We start from the raw sequence: 18,785 nt of genomic DNA, 5'->3' as shown, positions 1-18,785 counted from the left end.
GACACTTGGAAGGTCTGTTATTTATCCACTTCGTTACTGCTCAGCCTGAGTTCCTTCCGTAGGGGGAAAAATGGACAAATACAGATGTGGGTCCTTTTGAGGGCATCTTAATTATAAAGCACACATAAACATACTGACAAGTTTTGTGGTTTTTTTGCCAATATCACACGTGCCATTCATATGGCTAGCACTGCGTGCATCATCCTGAGCAGCGTGAGGGATCGCTTTCTTTGCACTCACAGCCCCCACTGGATTTCCTCAGGGCACATTTTTTGCTTCACTTGGACGGCCCTCCAGAGCAGAGCGGGCCGGCAGCCTTTGCTCTCCCCGCAACGCTTTCCCTCTCCGGGATTGCCCTCCCTGCGTCTCTCGCTCGCCCTCGCTCCGGGCCTACTCGACCAAACTCCTCCCTCCTCCTCCCGCCATAAGGGACAAGCGGCTTAGGGCGGTCGGTCGCTATAGCGACGGCCAATCAGGAGCCCGGCGAGGCGGGGCCTGGCCGGGGAAAGTCGTTGGGCGCGCCCGGATTATGCGGGCAAAAGGAGCCTGAGGCGGGCGCCGTGAGGGAAGACTCTCGCCGGTTCGGGCGCCAGGGGCGGGAGAAGGCGCTTGAGAGCGCGGAGGGAAGGTTCCCTCTCGCCCCTCATCTCCTCAGCAGAGGGGCTCTTCGGGTCTTCGTCGGGTTGGATTCCGGGGTGCTTCCTCTCAGCGCCGTCCGCCAGGCACCAGGTGAGGAAGGGCTGCAGCCCAGGCGCGCCTCCTGAGGGGGAGAGGCGAAAGTTTGGCAAAGGGCGCGCCTCACTTTTCGGGGGGGGGGGCTTGGGGCGCGTTTGCGTCTGCTCAACCCCATTTCGCCCCTGGTGGGAGGCTCACTTTGCAGTGAGTCCGGCTGGAAGTCGGCGGCGCTTGGCTCTGAGTTGCGACGGAGCCGCTCGGTTCCACAGGTAACGGTTGGATGGAGCGCTAACAAACGCATCTGGATTTCTGTAGGCATATAGAGAGGCAGGGGCGTAACCGAGGGTGGGATGGAGGGCTTGCAGCTGCCCCATGCCAAATCAAGTAAATAAATAAAATTGCTTAACTAGTAGAAAGATTTTGACAGGGTTTTTTTTCCCCTGAGCACCCGGGGTCAAAAGAAAGTACAGCGGTACCTCAGGTTACATACGCTTCAGGTTACAGACTCCGCTAACCCAGAAATAGTGCTTCAGGTTAAGAACCTTGCTTCAGGATGAGAACAGAAATCGTGCTCCGCCGAGGCCCCATTAGCTAAAGTGGTGCTTCAGGTTAAGAACAGTTTCAGGTTAAGTATAGACCTCTGGAACTAATTAAGTTCTTAACCCGAGGTACCACTGTGATTTGAAACAACTGTTGTTGAGACATTCCGAATCTGCTAGACAGAGGATGATTGACAGGTGGGTGTCCTGTCCCCCCATAAATCCTGACTACAGCCATGTATAGAGGGTGTTTCTGGCTGCAACTGCCCCCCCCCCTTTGAGGCACATAAGTGGGTTTTGCCTACCAGCTGGGGGAAAATGATGTCTTTTTCCTTACTTTCCCCAACAGGTTGTTTTAAACACTGCTAGAGTTCAAAACACCAACCATCTGTTCCAAGGACATATTAATGTCTAGCAATGCGTGTACAAATATACAGTGGTACCTCGGGTTAAGTACTTAATTCGTTCTGGAGGTCCGTTCTTAACCTGAAACTGTTCTTAACCTGAAGCACCACTTTAGCTAATGGGGCCTCGCCGGAGCACGATTTCTGTTCTCATCCTGAAGCAAAGTTCTTACCCAAGGTACTATTTCTGGGTTAGCGGAGTCTGTAACCTGAAGCGTATGTAACCCGAGGTACCACTGTACAGGCTATACACCCCATGCCTTGACTCTCTTCTCACCATTCCTGAGGGGCAAGTTTGAAAGATGGGGAATTTAGCCGGAAGTAGAGTTTACCTAAAGTTCCTTAATGGGAATTATGGCAAAATTCTGAAGTCATGATTCACAGACCAAAGCTCATCTAATATCCACAATATTGCACCAGTGCTCTCTTAACTTTGATAAGAGCTAGTATTTGGTATTTGAAATAAACATACTGTAGTTTCTTTCTTGAATCATCAATAAAAAAATGGATAAATATATCTTCAGCTTCTATGAAACTAAAATGTGTTTTTTGTTCATTTGGTAGAAAGTGATAAATCTGTAGGTACTGTTAATTCTTGAATTCAGTAACTGCAAATCTAAAATGCGGCTTTTTGATAGGATTTAAATCATGGCTGTTCCCCTGTAAATAGTTCTTAGCTCCAATAGCGTTTTTGTAAAGCTATTTATAGGAATCTCCCAGATCAGCTCATGCTGCCATGAGAATGTTGCAAGGTAGAAATTATTTGTCATGTTGTCAGGAAAAACTGCTCTCTATTACATACTCTCAAAATATTATCTGGATTGAAAATCTGTCATTTTTAAAGGAAAATCCAATGGTAAAACAATGCATTGAAACGTTGATGGGACTGTACTGGTTTGATCTGTTTTTGTTTGTTGTTGTTGTTTTTTTAAGAAAGCTATTTAGTGCAACGGCAACCAACATGGTGTCTGTCAGACTACAGGTCCCACCATCCCTATTGACAAAGTAAGAACACAAAATACATAATAAAGCAGAAACAAACCAATAACTCCTTCTCCCACAAACACGTTTAAAAGGCCACAGAATGTTAATCAGCCAACGTCTTGGTTATAAAGAAATGTTTTCACCCTGGTACCTAAGAATATATAATGAAGGCGCCAGGTGAGCCTTCTTGGGGAGAGCATTCCACAAACAGGGAGCCACTGCAGAAAAGGCCCCTTCTCATGTTGCCACCCTCTGAAGGAGGCATCAAATGATTATTGCAGTGTCTGGATTGGTTCATATGGGGAGAGGCGGTACTTGAGATATAGTGGTCCCGAGCGGTTTAAGGCCTCATAGGTAAAAACAAGCACTTTGAATTGAGCCCGGAAACCAATTGGCAGCCAGGGCAGTTGTGCCAGGATTGGTGTAATATCCTCAAACCATCTTGTCCTGGTGAGCAGCCTGGCTGCCGGATTCTGCACCAGCTGAAATTGCCAGGCTGTCTTCAGAGGTGGCCTTGTGTGTAATGTGTTGCAGTAATCTAACCTAGAGGTTACCAGAGCATAGAGGTTGGGTTTCAGGGCCATCATCCTCAGGCAGCATGGCCAATGGTCAGCATTGGTGGGAGCTGTAGTTTTAACAACACCTGGAGGGCCACAGGTTCCCCAGTCCTGGGCTTTCTATATGGTACTGGAATGGCATGGGTAGTGGCTCGCATGTTTCCATAGGAGCAAATGACTCAGCCCTCTGAAGGATGACATTTGGGAGATGTGATGGTACTGATCCCAGGCATTCATTCTCCACCCTAGGAGGTGATCAGAAGTATTAAAGCTGTCAGCATCATCTTGTGTTCGCTGCTTGCGTGCAGAGAGATACGTGGACAGCCTGTCCCTGGGTATAGTCATCTTTGGATACTTACTTAGTTAAAACTTTTTTATCCCACTGTTCAGCCAAAGAAAATCTCCCAGAGTAGTTCACAAATATCAGTAATAGGACAGCTCCCACCCTCAGATTTGTAGCCAAAGACATGACACAAAAGGAAAAGGGATTAGGAGGGAAGAGGAGCAAAAGCAACATGGAGCACTAGTTCTTTGCTTCAGAGTTCTTGTAATCACCAGCTCGAGTAGAAATTTCTAGAAAATTATGACAATCATGTTTATGAGCTGAGCCAGTAGAGAGGCGGTGTACAGGCAACAAATGTTTTGCATGGGGGTTATGTTCCTGACCCCTGTGTGTGTAAGCCTATGCTGCCCCCTTTTCCTGCCACTTCTGGGTTGCAGCAGTGCGTGTGCACACTCATCAATTGGTCATTGCCTGCCGTCTCTTCACTCTCTCTTTCTGTGCTATAGTTTGAGGGAATGATTTCTCCATTAGCTATGTATTTAAATAATTTGCATGCATTCAAGAATATATATTTCAAAATAACAATAAAAACTATGTTGCATTTTTTTTTAAAAAAGGTCAAAGTGTAGCTTTTTTAAAAGTTTCAGTCTGAGATAAGGAGTTTTACTGGTTTCAAAGCTTCTTTGGACAGGTGTAATTTATCTAACCTCCTGCCAACCTAGCAGTTCGAAAGCACTCCTAAGTGCAAGTAGATAAATAGGTACCGCTTTATAGCGGGAAGGTAAACGGCGTTTCCGTGTGCTGCGCTGGTGCTGGCTCGCCAGAGCAGCTTCGTCCCGCTGGCCACGTGACCCGGAAGTGTCTTCGGACAGCGCTGGCCCCCGGCCTCTTAAGCGAGATGGGCGCGCAACCCCAGAGTCGGTCACGACTGGTCCGTACGGGCAGGGGTACCTTTACCTTTACCTTTAATTTATCTAACATATTGATTATGTCCAAGGTGCATTGAAAAATCATATCACTTTTCTGCAGTGAATTTGCCGCCGCCTTCATACATATTCTTGCATGGTATGACAGTACTGGGGGAGACACAGGATTCCTGGGAAGTAGGCTAGAACCAGCAGGCCTTATCATCCTCTGAAAAGATAGGATGCAAATGAGTTTAACAATAGTTTAGTGGCTCTTTTGCTAAGCAACTTGGAAGCTATGCTGTTTAAACAGAGAAGCATGAGTTCTTGTTTAAACCTTTCCCTACCTGACATTTTCCTACTCCATTTTTTTTTTACTGTTCCAACTGTTTTTATCCCAATACGTTTCCAGATGTGTGCAAGGATGAGGGTGCAACTGGAACCTTGAAAGAGGGAAATATAGCCACAGGGAGGGTTCTGGAGAGTAACAAAGCGGATGCAGAAAGGGGATAAATACATATCTATCTATACATAACTACAGATTTTCCACTCAAAATCACAACCACCAAAGCTGCTTTTCTGAAGCTGAAATAAGTACATTGGATCATTTCCATGTATTGTGTTGTTTGCCCCTTAGCCTAAGGAATTCCAAGTCACTATATATTGTGGCATTGCTGTAGTCCCAGAGGATTTTGGTGTTGGTAGACCATGTGGGTAGTTGATCCGTGGCTCCAAGGGCTATAAGCTTCAATGGAGTGCATTGCTGGAATTCTTCTCAGACCATCATATCCCATGGACTTGGGGGGAATAAGCTGATTTAATTTCATTGACTGCAAAGGGATTACATCAGTTTAAACTGGAATACTTTGGCATAAGTGGGTCATGGAAAGGTCTGAAGATAATTCCGAACACTTCTGAGAATGCTTTGCTTCACATTTAAGATCTAATTGATGTGTAGTTAAGCTATCTGGAAAAGGGAATTTTGATTTTGACATGTTGGGCATAAATCACGGGTTGGAACACAAGAAACTGCCTTAGTCAGGCTACTGGTCTATCTAACTCAGTGTTGTCTACACTGTTTGAAAGAGAGTTATTAATGGTAAAGTGATTTCCAAATTGTACAAATTGTTATTAGAATGGGAAGTGAAAGAAAAGCAGGTGAAGTCGTGATTCACTGGGCAAGAGATATAGGCCATAATACTGAAATGGGCACATGGGAGAAGTTGTGGAATGTAGACCTAAAGTTTACAGCATGTTATACACTGAAAGGAAACTACATGAAAACGATGTATGGTTGGTATTTAACTCCTAGTAGATTGGCAAAAATGTATAAATCAAAATCTAACACATGCTGGAAATGTAAAGAAAAAGAAGGTACTTTCTATCATATGTGGTGATCTTGTAAGAGAATAAAAGCTTTTTGGGAAAGGATTTATAACAAATTGAAAAAAAATGTTTAAGATAACTTTTAATAAATAAACAGAAGCTTTCCTGCTGAGGATCATAGATACTGAGATACCAAAAGACAAAAATAAAAATAAAAATGTTTATGCATGCTACAACTGCAGTTAGAATGGTTTTTGCCCAGAGTTGGAAAGAAGATGTAGTACCAACCAAGGAAGAGTGGCTAATTAAATTAATGATTATGCCAAAATGGCAGGGTCAACGGGTGTAATAAGAAACCAAGAAGAAGAAAATTATTAAAGATTGGGAGAAATTTGTGGAATGTTTGAAAAACTCATGTATGCAAACAAGTAGTTAAATATATTATTAAGAGAAAATAAAGATTAACTTAATGTAGAAAATGCAGTATGAAAATAAAAACTAAAAAGAAACCACAAAAGGAGGGGAGGGAAGTCAAATATATGTGTATTAGAAATGTATGTGATTTGTGTTTTTGTGATTTGTATGTTTGTAAATATTTGAAAAACTGAAAAATAATTTATTTATTTTTTAATAAATTTGTTCCTACACTGACTGACAGTGGCTTTCCAGGGGAATGGAGATGCCAGGGATTGAACCTAGGACTTAGAGCAAGCAAAGCAGATGTTATATCACTGAGCTATGGCTCTTATATTAGAACTACTTTAACAATATACTTTATTAAAAGGGCACATAAGTGGAGACTCTTCTTAATTTATGACCAGCATGACAGACAAACTCCTTATAGTTTGCAAAAAGATAGTGACAGGTGCCTAACCTTGCTGCTGGGAGGAAGTGGGAAAGTGCTGGATTCGTCATTTCTCATTTATTTCACACAAAGTGCCAATCCCAGATTGCATGTTATCCTGCAGTGTACCTTTGATAGTTCACACCATGCATGGTATCCCAGGTTGGAAATGGGGAGGGTGCCCCCCCCCATAATTTATGGTTCTATGCCAAAAAAGATGAGGTGGTTGTGTTTTTTTTATAAAAAAAAAGCTCTAGAACTGCAGAGTCAAAAAGAGCACTATTATGTCATTCTGTGGTTTCCCAGAAACACTTTATTGCACAATGCCATGATATTGTGAGCTGAAGTGCATGTTATGAACATCATGCAGTGTGTGCTGCTTGGTGACACTGGTCATAGCATGTTTGAAAAGGCCTTCCAAATGTTGCTGGCCAAAAACTCCCATCACCCCAGACTATTGGCGAACATCTGGACTGCACAACAGTGGCTACTCCTACTGTGGCATCAGTCGTGATGTCATTCTAGCACTTGGAAGAGAAAATTACCTCTTCAATGTTGACTGCTTTTTGGAAGTGGTTGCAATGGTGGTAAACTCTCCAAGCTAGTTGCCAAAATGATGTGATATAGGAGGTCTTTGCATTATAGCTGTGCTGATGCTATCCCACGGAAGCTGTTGTCAGCGATCTGGACATGATGATTTGCTGTGCTGAGAATGAGCTCCTGTTTGGTTGTTCTTGACGAAAAGATACCGGTAACATGTGCTGTTTCCCAAGCGGAAGTTGGTCCAGTACAAAAGATCACCTCCTTAATAACGTTATTAAGTGGAGTGCAGTGGAGACATGCTCTGTGTGAAGAGGTCTTACCTGTTCAGCTCTTAAAAGCAATTTTAAAAAATGGTTGCAACAATGTTCACTGTGTATGTTAAGTCAGGTACTTCAAAGTCAGCTAAGGTTTGAGATCAAAAATTTGATGTTAAAACCATGCTTCTGATAAAAAGGAGCTGCATACCTGGGATTTGCTTAATATGTATCTCCTCATGAGTATTATCATTAAATAGTTCTGAAAAAAACCAAGTAACTCTCATTATAAAGAAGCCTGGACAAGTGGTGTACACAGTAGTCAAAATACAATATGATATTTTCCACTAACAGTAGAGATACAAATGACACCCCCCCCAAAAAAAAGAACAGAAGGATTTGAGAGCTAAATTTGGATCCTTGACTCACCACTTTGTAACTATGGATTCCAATTAGAATAAGTGAGGATTACAACTGGATGAGTCAATAGTGTATCTTTAGGTTTAACTCCATAATCCCTGGTACTGGAAGCATCACCCCAGTTCCTTCAGATTATATCAAAACAGCATTTTGTGATGCAATTAATCTTAACATCTGTTAGTCTTCTTGACTGTCTTTGGATTTCTGCTACAGCAAAAGAATTGTGAAGTCAGTTTTGGGAAGGGCTATAGCTGAATGGGCAGTGCAGACTCTTTGCATGCATAAGGTTCCAGGTTAAATCCTTAGCAACCTCGGGTAGGGCTGGGAAGGACTCTTGTCTGAAACACACACAAGTGTTGGAGACTCTTGCCTGGAACACTGAAAAGCAGATACCGGTAGTTTAGAACTAGATGAACCAACTTGGGCAGCTTCCTTTGCTCTTAGCTTTTCCTTTAACCACTCTCCTGTTATCTATATCTTAGCATGTTTCAAGTGTTTAAATCATGCCATATACTTTATCTCAGTAATCTACAATAGTTCTATGTGGTATATCGGTAATATTATCTCCTTATTGTAGGTGGGGGAATGGGAACCGAGAGAATTGTGGCATCTTGTGAGTTAATTGCTGAGATGAGATATAAAATTGTGAGTTTCTGACTTGAAATTTTTGTTTCTATGTAGCACAAGCTTGTACATATATGTATCTGTTTTTGGCGATTCCAGTCAGCTTGCACTTAAAGGAAACATTGGTTTATAATTATTTTGGCTGCTGCTGACACCACAGGTACACTTAAGAGCACTTTGGCTATTTTTCATCGTAAAAAATACCTTTGGAGAGTGGTGGGGAATTTTTAATAGAAAAGTGGTAGGGAGGAGAATGGTTTAAATCTTTACCTTCCCATAACTTCCCAGCTCCAAATCTACCAAGTACTGTATCTCCCAAAGATACTTTTTACAGGGAAAAGTGGGTTTGGGCTTTTGTTGCATCAGACAAATGAAGATTTTTAATGAACACAGTGAAAATGCCTTCACTTGCGTAGTAGTAGAAGCTGATTAAGTGTGTGGAGAATCTGCAAGACTGCCTTCTCTCAAGATTTTGAAGAATCAGCTCAGCTACTATTGAAAGACAACTAACACCTGTGGGTGTGCCAAGTGGTCGTCGGTATAATGCATCGTAACTCGAAGTAACACTTTGGTTCTACTGTGTGGCATATTGAAATCCACCCTTTTCATATTAAGGCGAGCCTTTAATAAAAGCTGCACATGAACTTAAACAAAATTATATGTTTTTAGTAAGAAGTCTATGAGAGGTTGGCATAAACATAACTCTTGAGTCTGGGCAGATGACTGTGTTTTGCTTTAATAAGCATGCAGTGTGCTGAATTTGATCACAAACATTTAGAAACAAAAACAAAAACACTCCCTTTTCAATGGTATTGGGCAAAAAGATTTCTTATCACCATTTCTATTCTCAGCTTCTGTTTATTTTTACTGGTATTACCCTCTCCTGAATCCACAGCTAGGGCCATCACTTTATTGGATTACAGCGAATGTCAGTTTGCATCAGCTGAAGGCTGCTTCTGATGTTGCATTTTAAATGTATACATTACACTGGGGAAACCTGGGCTTGTCACTGAGTCATCTGGGCTCCCTGACAAGTTCACAGGAATGATTTGCATGTTTGCAAATCTTTTTGTAATGTGTAGGCTTTCTTGAAAATTTTCCTAGAAAAGTTTCTACTGTCATAAATCCTTTGGGATCTGACCTAGCATGCTTTGCTTAACCTTTATATTTGGAAAACAAAACAAAGAAGTATGTTATGTTAATTTTTATGTTTTGCAAAAATATCTCAACTGTTTCAGAGAGCCAAAAGTAGTTTATTTGATACTTGGTTTGAGTGGGGAGATCAGTAATACATGCTTTCTGTGGCCTAAATGCTAAACCTAGTGCCCTCCAGATGTTTTCAACTCCCAGCTCCATTGGTCATAGGATCCAAAACGTCTAGAGAGGACCAGGCTAAAGAACGAAAGCTGCTATATTCAAACAAATCCCATGTTTCACTTAGAAATGATTATTACGCTGTGGGCATAAATATATTTGCTTCCTTGGGGACAACCACAACTTTTGACTGGTATTTTGCCAACTGAAGTTGCCTCAATTTGACTGGTATTCATTAAGTTCCTAATTAACTTTATGAAACAAATGCATTTTTAAATTGAAACATTTCTGTGGGGGGGAATTTAACAATGGAAAGATCGCCACCTCACATCACTGTGTGCTTTTTAAAGGCTATTTTAAACCCACTTTTCAATCATGTTATTTCATTATTCACACTTTTTTACATTCTCTAAAAAGCACCAACCTAAAACCATCAACACACACCAAGTAGTCTTAGGGCTACTACTTCAGAAGTGAACATGCACAAACTTCTGCCCTGTAACATAAATTCTCTGGCCCCTGGCTCTCCATTGTGTGTTTCTGCTGCCTCCAGAGTGGTAAGGAAGAAAAAGCATGCAATCCCATGTATTTTACCATGTGCTTATTACATGGCAGGAAGTTTACACTTGTACCTACTTCTGTTCCTAATGTACCTACTGTGAAATGCCTCCTCTGACATGTATGTTGCTGACCACTTTGGGAAACTGCTGAACACATATCTGTTGTCAGTAGTGTCCTGGACTCAGTTGCAGTGGAAGTGGATTTCTGGAATTGTAGCTGAGAGAAAAGCAGCAAGGAAGAAGACTGGGAAAAGGAGGGTGAATCTCCCCTCTGCCTTGTTCCCACCTAGCTGCAACTTTGTAGTGGGGAAGCGGAGCCTGAGTCTTCTTTATATCATGTGTAGTTTGTTAAGTGCAGTTCCTGACCCGGGTCTGCTTGAGATGGGTGTGCTTAAATAGCAATCAGAAAGAGCACCAAGGATTGTGCCATGTTGGTTCCTCATCCTTCAAAACATGTCCTTTCGCACTGCCATGTATCCCACACCACCCACTTAAAGCTATTGTCCTTGCTCTGGTTGTGGACATTGAATATCTCTTATGTGTGACAGTTCTTTCAAGAACCAGCACCTTTTTTAACAAAGGAATGTCTGGAATGGCATTTACCGTAAGTGTGTTTAAAATTGTCTAAGAAAAGCCTTGGACGATGACTCAGCTATAGAAATTGCAGCACAATGAATGGGTGTTATGCAATTCTCGGTGTTTATGATGGCATCCAAATCTGCTTTTATAACATAATAAATGGGGACCCACAACAAAACGTTGCAGTGAATCCCAAGCCTTTAATATTAGTGCTCTTCTTCAGGTCTCTAAGCTGTCTGGAGCTTTAGTGCAGTTTGGAACTTGAAGAATGTAGAAAAAGATACATTAGAGGGGATCATGATGAGGGTAATGGGTCTTTACAGTGTTTGAGTAATCTGCCCTTTCTCTGGAAGTCCACTGAGCAGGGAGGGGTTGGGATGAGAGAAGGAAGTGTCTGAAAGAGATGAAGAGGGATGGCTCCTCCACATCCACCAAAACCACAACAGAAAAGAGGGTTGCTGCCTAACTTTGAGGCCAACCCCTAACATGAAATAAGCTGCTGAGGCTCTCAAAGAGGAAATGCTCTGGGCTTTTTGACATCAGTCCACCAACCGACCAGTGCAGTCCATTGATATTATGGTTTTTGAGAGTACTGTGTGTCTGGAGACTTCTGTAGATAAGACTTCCAGACAGCTGTAAGCTTTAAGCCTCCCCTGTAGAAATTAACCCCTGTTTACTGGATTAGAAGTTGTGAGTTCTAACATATTATGTTATTAAAAGAGCATACGAGTGTGATTTTTGACACCATCTCTGTCATAGCTGTCAACTTAGAGATTTGAAAATAAGGGACCAGCAGCCTTGAAAATAAGGGACCTGCAGCCTCACCTGTTCCAGGCACTCCAGTTCCTGTCCTCCTGCAGTCTGGTCAAACTCGTGCTGGTAGCTTCGAGAGCACTGTCCAACCAACTTTGTAACCAGAGGTTTAACTGAATAGAATCTGAATCACATGCACCACAAGGCCTATGCAGCCTCAACTTAAAATGGCTCCCCGGCTTGGCTTTGCACTGGAAAGTTTGCAGCAGCACGTGCAACAAAATGGCGTCCAGCATTCAAAAACCCCCTCAACTTGCATTAACTAGCCACACACAAGGCATGCAAGCTCCACCCCCAGTCGTTCTTAGACTTCTTATTGGGTGAGCAACACAGCCAAGCAACACAGTTGGAGCCTCCCTCCTCCCTGGCCGGCAGGGAGGGAGGGAGAGGTGCTGTTTCCTTTGAAATTTAAGGGACATCATTTAAGGGACATTTAAGGGACATCCACCAATAAGGGACAGCAGCGGGACATGGCGCTGGAATAAGGGACTGTCCCTTCAAATAAGGGACACTTGACAGCTATGATCTCTGGGGGCGCAATTGCCGGAAAAGTTAAGCAGTGGCTAAGTCTACAGTCCTATACCTAGTTATTGCATATGAGGTAGTCCTATTGAACTTCGTGTGTTTTGCTTCTTAGCAGATATGCATGGGATTTTGCTGTAAATCCCAAAGCAAAGGAAAAATGCTTAGGTCATGGCAACTAACTCAAGCCCAGGAAAGCCATGGTTCCATTTAGTGTATTGCTTTGAATGATTGAAAAAAGTTCATTATTACAGCACCAAGTTGAAAACTGTAAGAGGTTTTTTTAATATAAAAACTGGCTATAAAACATTTTGAATCTAATAAATTGCTTAGATGAAAATGTATTTTCCATCATAGCTTTGGAAACTGTCCTGTAAGCTCTCATTTGTTTTTGTTATTTAGTCCTTACTTACAGAAAAACCACTGTGTGTAATCTGATGATTAGCCCCACAGTGAATTTTAAATTAAAAACACTAGCAGAGCAGCTCTCATGAAAATCTGTGGCATCCCCCATGAGAGCAAGAGAATGGAAATGGGGCCAGCTCACTAACTTCACTGTGATGAGTTTCCTGGAACTGAAAGGAGCAGAAAAAGGAAGCGGGACTTTATATTGACACAATTCATCTCTGGTCTATTACTGCTGCCTGTAACTGTTTACAGGGCTCTTGGACTTTAATTGCTTCCTTGGAAAACAGAGGCAAAACCTCCTTACATATATCATCTTAACTGAGTATCCAGTCAGTGAAGTTGGCTCTTGAACTGCAGCTCTAATCTGTTGTCTTTTATACTCCAATCTGACATCATCAGCATCATTGACCTAACCTGAATTCAGACAAGGTGGAGGTACTATGTGTTGCAGGATCTCAAACTTGGGAAGTTGGTAGAAGCCAATTTTGGACAGGGTTGTTCTCCCTTGGAAGGAATAGGTGCATAGCTTGAGAGTACTCCTTGACTCCACTATGCCCTAGTGGCTAGGAGTGCCTATTTTCAACTCTGGCTGGTTTGCCAGATATAGTCATTCCTACACAAGGAAAGCTTGGCCACAGGGAGCTGGTAACTTCCATGTTGGACTATTGCAGCATGCTCTGTATGGGGTTGTCACTGAAGACAAGAAGCTGCAATTAATGCAGAATGCCACAGCGAGGCTTCTGGTTGATGTGTCTGACTGAACATGCGTTATGCCAGTCTCGAAAGATTTGCATTTGTTATCAATTAACTACAGAGCCCAATTTAAGGTATTAACACTGAAATATAAAGTCCCAAATGACTTGGGTCTCAAGTAGCTAGTGCTTGCAAGTGCTCCAATGTCATGCCAGCTCCATTGGCTCTTTTAGCTTTTGGATTAAAAGCTGCTTCTAGTCTTTTAAAGTCTTAAATGGCTTAGGACCAGGTTATATTAGAGGCTGCTTGCTATGATATGAGCCTGTCTAGGTACTGAGATAAATGTTGGAGGCTTTGCTCTCAGGCCTGTTTTGGGAACCTTCTCTGTCATGATGCCTTGACCCAGAAATACCACCCCAGCTGAAATTTGGTGGGCTTTCTCTTGTTGCATTTTGTGCCAGAAATTGAAGATTTTAAAATTTCATTGGGGTTTGTTATGACATCTGGTTTTATAGCTGCTAGTTTGAATATATAACATCTCTTGGCTTCCTGTGGCATTTAATTTCACTTTGTTTTAAAGTGTTCACATTTTGCTATTGCTTTTAGAAATTGTTTACCTGCATTTTTACTGATGATGATGATGATGTCTAAATTCAATCAGGAATAAAATGCTTGTTCCACATGGCAACCTTGTATCAGGATGATTATGTATTGAGATTAACCAGGAGGATTTTCACATGACCTTTTATTCAGCTGCTGATTGTCAAGGCTTTCTCTGGCTCCCATAACAGAACTGAATGTATCCTGTCGGATATCAGATGGAAAATAATAGGGTTTTTTCCACCACCCCTGTAGCCCTCTGTCCCCCAGCAGATACTCCCAAAGGTCTATACATTTCTTTTATTTAGATCGCTGGCATAATCTTACGCTGCCTGAAAGGCAGGGGGAAGAGGGTTGGGGAAAAATGCACTTCCTGCAAAAGGGGCTTCTGTTTTGGTGACACCCCCCTTTTTTGAGGGGACACTGTTTGGCTCCTTCAGCTTCAGTGCAACAATATTAGGCTCCTTCAATGGCCGTTTGAAAGGAAAACACTGCAGCAGCCACATGTGACCTTCCCCTTCTCAGGGATGGACTTTGGTCATCTTTATCTGAGCAAAGCAAAAAATTGCCCCCCCCAATGGATCTTCTTAATTATGGATCTTGTCACCCTCAGTGGGGGAACCGCCCGCACCACCCTAAATCCAGCAGGGGAAGAGTTCTGATTTCACATTTTTTTAATTTAGCATTTTATGCTGTTGCTGTTTTGGGGAAGGTTTGTACTCGCCAAAATGTCACATTTCACTGCCAAAAAGTAAGGACCCCCAAGGTGGGAGTTCTATCATGGTAGAGCCCATGCTTTGCATGGCTCCTGGTTCCAAGCCCTGCTTGGAAAGACCCAGGATTGAAAGACTCTGATCTAAAATCCTTAAGAACCGTTAGCAGCCTTCCCCAGCCTGGTCAGATGTTCTGGATTACAACTCACATCAGCCCCAGCCAGCATGGGATTTGTAGCCAAAAACATCTGGTAGGGAAAACATCTGGGAGGGACTAGGTTGAGGAAGGTTAGTGAGGACAATACTGAGTTGCCTTTGGTCTAACTCTGTATAAGGCAGTTATACTATGTTGCAGTTACCGGCATGGTGAAGAGCCACACCCTTCATTTTCACATCTTTCCCTCTTACTAGAATAAAGTTTTTCCATGTTCTTGGTAGAAACAGCTGAGCAAAAAGCCCCCAAAACAAAAAAATTTGGTCACAAATGTTTTTATGCTTCATGTCAGAGAAGCATACCTTGTCTGGTGGTGTAGCAATAAAACTAATAGCTATGTGCTAAGCAGGGTGCAGTGTGGTTTCAAATGGGATGGTGGACCAATTTGATAGTGTTGACATTCCTGCATTGCAGGGGGTTGGACTAGATTCCCCTTGGGGTCCCTTCCAACTTTACAGTTCTATGATTCTATGGCAAAAATGAATGTGTATCATCTTTCTTTTTGCCCCTTTACAGGGTGAGGGGCCAGAGCGAGAGCGAACATGTCGCTGTCTTCCTGGTTCGGGTGGAATGAACCCCCCAGTCGCATTTCTCAGAGGAGCCCAACAGAAATGGTGATGGAAACTCTTATGATGGAACTCAGCTGGCAGATCAAGGAAGCTGAGAAGCAGCATCGGGAACGAGAGAACGAGTACCGCAAGATAAAGACGGGTGTTGACTATGGGTGGCTAGTTAGCTACCCCAAGCACAGCTACGATATCAGTCCAGGGGAGCGTCTGCAGCTGGAAGACATGTGCTCCAAAATACATCCCTCCTACTGTGGGCCCGTCATTATTAGGTATGCTGAAGTCTTATGTCAACCTTCTCTGGCTGTGGCTGTATGTTCACCAACAGAAATGGAAAATATACTGGTTTTCCCACCTTCCACAGTTTGTAAAGTTTCTCAGAAGCATCATAATGCTGTTGCTGTGGGTTAAGAGACTGAAGATCTCAGTTAAGTGGTGCTTGAAAGGGAGTGTCTTGAGCTTTGCTGAAAATACTGGTTCTCATTTTCTCTTAAAATCCAGTTTCACATCCTTATGGCTATGCAGATGAAACTCAAAGTGTACTGGCAATACTTGGTGAAAGATAGCATAGACACTTGCTTTGTTTGAGTAACTGAACTGGAATAAATAAGGGAGAATACCAGTCATCTGTCTTTTACAAACATGGGCGAACAGTACAGAAGCAGTGCAAATGACCTAACATTCATTACTGGTATGTTTGTGTGAATGCAGCATACAGCCTGGGTGTCTTGAGCTATTTTGAGAGCCTTCATGTGAATAACTTGAAAGAAGTGCATAATAAATCTTTTCCAAAATCTGTATTAGGAATATAGCTTTTATTGGGCTATCTTCCAAGCTCTCCAGAAATTTGTATCAGATGGTAACCAAAGCAAGGTGGAGCAAACAATAAAATAAAATAAAAAATAGGTGGTAAAGTCATCAATTTCTGTAATGGATGTAGTAAATCCTTTAGAGGTGATTCTAGTTCTTCATCTCTCCTGCAAAAACATGCATCTACCATACTTCTTCATCTGAATACTTCATTATTTAAATGGCAAAAATTTGATTGGATTAATAGCTGTCTATTATCCATTTGATGAATCGAATAAATTCCGATTTTGGAAAAGGGATCTTATTCTTCAGGGGATTTTTGTTGTTGTAACTATAGATTAAAAGAGCAAATATTTGTGCCTTAGGATTTATACCCCAGGTTATGAATTAGTTTTTTGGCTTCTTTCCTCCCCATAGATTTCGGCAGCTTGTTTCTGAATACGAACCAGAGGTCTCTGAAGTTTCTCGGCTTTTTCGTTCTGTTCTCCAAGAAGCCATGGAGAAGAGCAAAGAGGAAGAAGAGGCAAAGAAGCTTGCAAGGCAATGGAACACAAAGCACAAAACCAGCCTCTCTCTCATGACATTCAAGTCCCGGGCCAGGATTCTGCCCTTCAGTAGTGACATCAAGACCATTTCGGAAGATGTTGAGAGGGGCACTGATCCAGCCAGAAGGGCATGGAGCATGCCTGAATTCAGGAGCACCAAGGACTACTGACTCTATTTATAACACTCAGATTTTGGGAACAGACCATCTTATTTATGTATTTACTTATTTATTCATTTTTGTGTGACTTTTTCCTGTGTCCTGTTGTCCCTTCTTTTTGTGGAGAGTTCACATTGATTGCTTCTTAGGCTTCTTTTAACCCATGTATCTGTGTGTTCCTGTTTTCATGTGGACTGGTCTCTTAATATAAACAGCCAGCTTGGTGCACCATGGGATGTGTGACAAACGCCAAACCACTCAACCTATTTTGCTTTAAACCGAAAAAGAAGCCCAGAAAGTAGTTGTGAGAATCAGCCCTGTGTTTCTGTTTTACCCTCTTTTATAAACATCTCTCTCTTTCTTTTTCTCTCCTGATGCCCACAGTACTGCAACTGGTGTACATACTCTCTGGACCACACGCCATATCAACCCCAGCCAAACAAACAAGCTCCCCAAACACAATTGCCATGCAGCAGGTAGTCAGCACAAAATAGGATAGAAGGGGATTTCTGACAAAAACTGGAGTGGAAATGGCTGGTGTTCACTTATTTGTCCCTTGTCTGGAAGAAAAAGCAGTCCAGTGAATATGATTAGTATTTACTATTGCTATTGCTTTTGTCTCACAAACGTAATTGATTACCCCATGTCCCCAATTTGTATTGTGCTTCTTTTACATTGGAATGAATGGGGTGGAATTATGTAATGAGAACATAATTTACGTCCTTATGTAAGTAAGTCCTTCTGCCACAATGGACAGCTAGACAAAGTAACATAGCTTTTGGTGGAATATGAATTGCTAAGCCTGACTGGCTACGATGGGCTACCAAGACCAGCCAATATCAAGGTGATCCCTAAGCATGTTATTACTCTTTTGGAGCGCTGTCCTCCTCAGAAAGCTGTCATTGCACGATCCTAACGAGGCATATGCCCCATCTTATAACTGGCTACTTCTGTGTAGACATGAAAAATGGGACCTATTCTTTGGGGGGGGGGAAGGGATTAAGATAACCATGCAGACACTTCAGTGCTGTTGATCATGAGGCTGTACTATGGAGGGCTCGTGCAAGTGCCTCTGTTTCTTGTTGCCGGTAGCTCTTTAAAGCCAGAAAGAGCTACTGGCTTTTATGCTAGAAGGAGAAGCTCTTTGATGTGCTGTTTCCATGGTGCAGCTCTAAAGCAGCTGCTGTCACATTTCAAATCAGAATTGGAAATGTATTTGAGCTTGTGCAGGAGAACTTTTCAGCTGGGTGGTGTTTTTCTTCTCCATGAGAAGGAAATGGGCTTATATTTTCTGAATGTTAGACACTGTTATGCATGAAATATGCCCAGTCTGTCTACCTCTGGATGACAAATTGCAACCCTGGCAAGAAAGGGCTGGAATTATTTGCGAGTAGCTTAAGATAAATCCAGAGGATAACTTTTAAAGATAGGTCCTTAGCTTATAGCAACATATTTGCTTGGGCCTAACTATGTATCTGTACATAAGGCACAATCCAGACAAAGTTGAATTCTTTTCAGTTTATTTAGTTTAATGCAGAAATACTTGGAAGCAGGTATAAATTTTCTATTAGTATGGCATGAGCCAGCCAGTCATTCTATCTTGTGTAAATGGTACAATAGGTTAATTGACTAAAGAAGCTGTTTATTTGGTTGTGTTCCACTGGAAACTAAGACTATTGACTCTTGATATCTGAGCTAGCTGGTTTCTGAGTTGTGATTGCTTTCAGGCAACTCTTGTTAAGTGAATGGGGTACTTAAAGGTTCAGAGGGCTTTGTGTTTCATGCTGTATGCCACTGCCACCTTGACCCATTTATTTTTGCTAAGATAATCCTGGAGTGATTTTGCTAGCTTTTGGGATTATCTATCTATCTATCTATCTATCTATCTATCTATCTATCTATCTATCTATCTATCTATCTATCTATCTATCA

The 18,785-nt window shown here is 42.2% G+C and overlaps 1 protein-coding gene across 2 annotated transcripts; it reads left to right on the top strand.

Annotated features, from left to right (window-relative positions):
* Positions 1–500: 500 nt before the first annotated feature.
* RD3 (RD3 regulator of GUCY2D) lies at positions 501–16,899 on the top strand. 2 transcript variants are annotated; one of them, XM_081904489.1, is made up of 3 exons: positions 501–729; positions 15,291–15,612; positions 16,568–16,899. In XM_081904489.1, exons 2-3 carry the CDS (start codon positions 15,317–15,319, stop codon positions 16,863–16,865), a joined length of 594 nt encoding a protein of 197 aa, XP_081760615.1. In that variant the 5' UTR covers positions 501–729; positions 15,291–15,316; the 3' UTR covers positions 16,866–16,899. The 2 variants fall into 2 exon arrangements, with proteins under 2 accessions (XP_081760615.1, XP_081760616.1); XM_081904490.1 differs by lacking the exon at positions 501–729 and adding an exon at positions 13,910–14,080.
* Positions 16,900–18,785: the final 1,886 nt, after the last annotated feature.

This window comes from Podarcis melisellensis (genome assembly GCF_964234715.1).
Source record: "Podarcis melisellensis genome assembly, chromosome: 3".
In the NCBI taxonomy this organism is placed as follows: domain Eukaryota; kingdom Metazoa; phylum Chordata; class Lepidosauria; order Squamata; family Lacertidae; genus Podarcis; species Podarcis melisellensis.
This window is presented reverse-complemented; position numbering and strand designations above follow the sequence as displayed.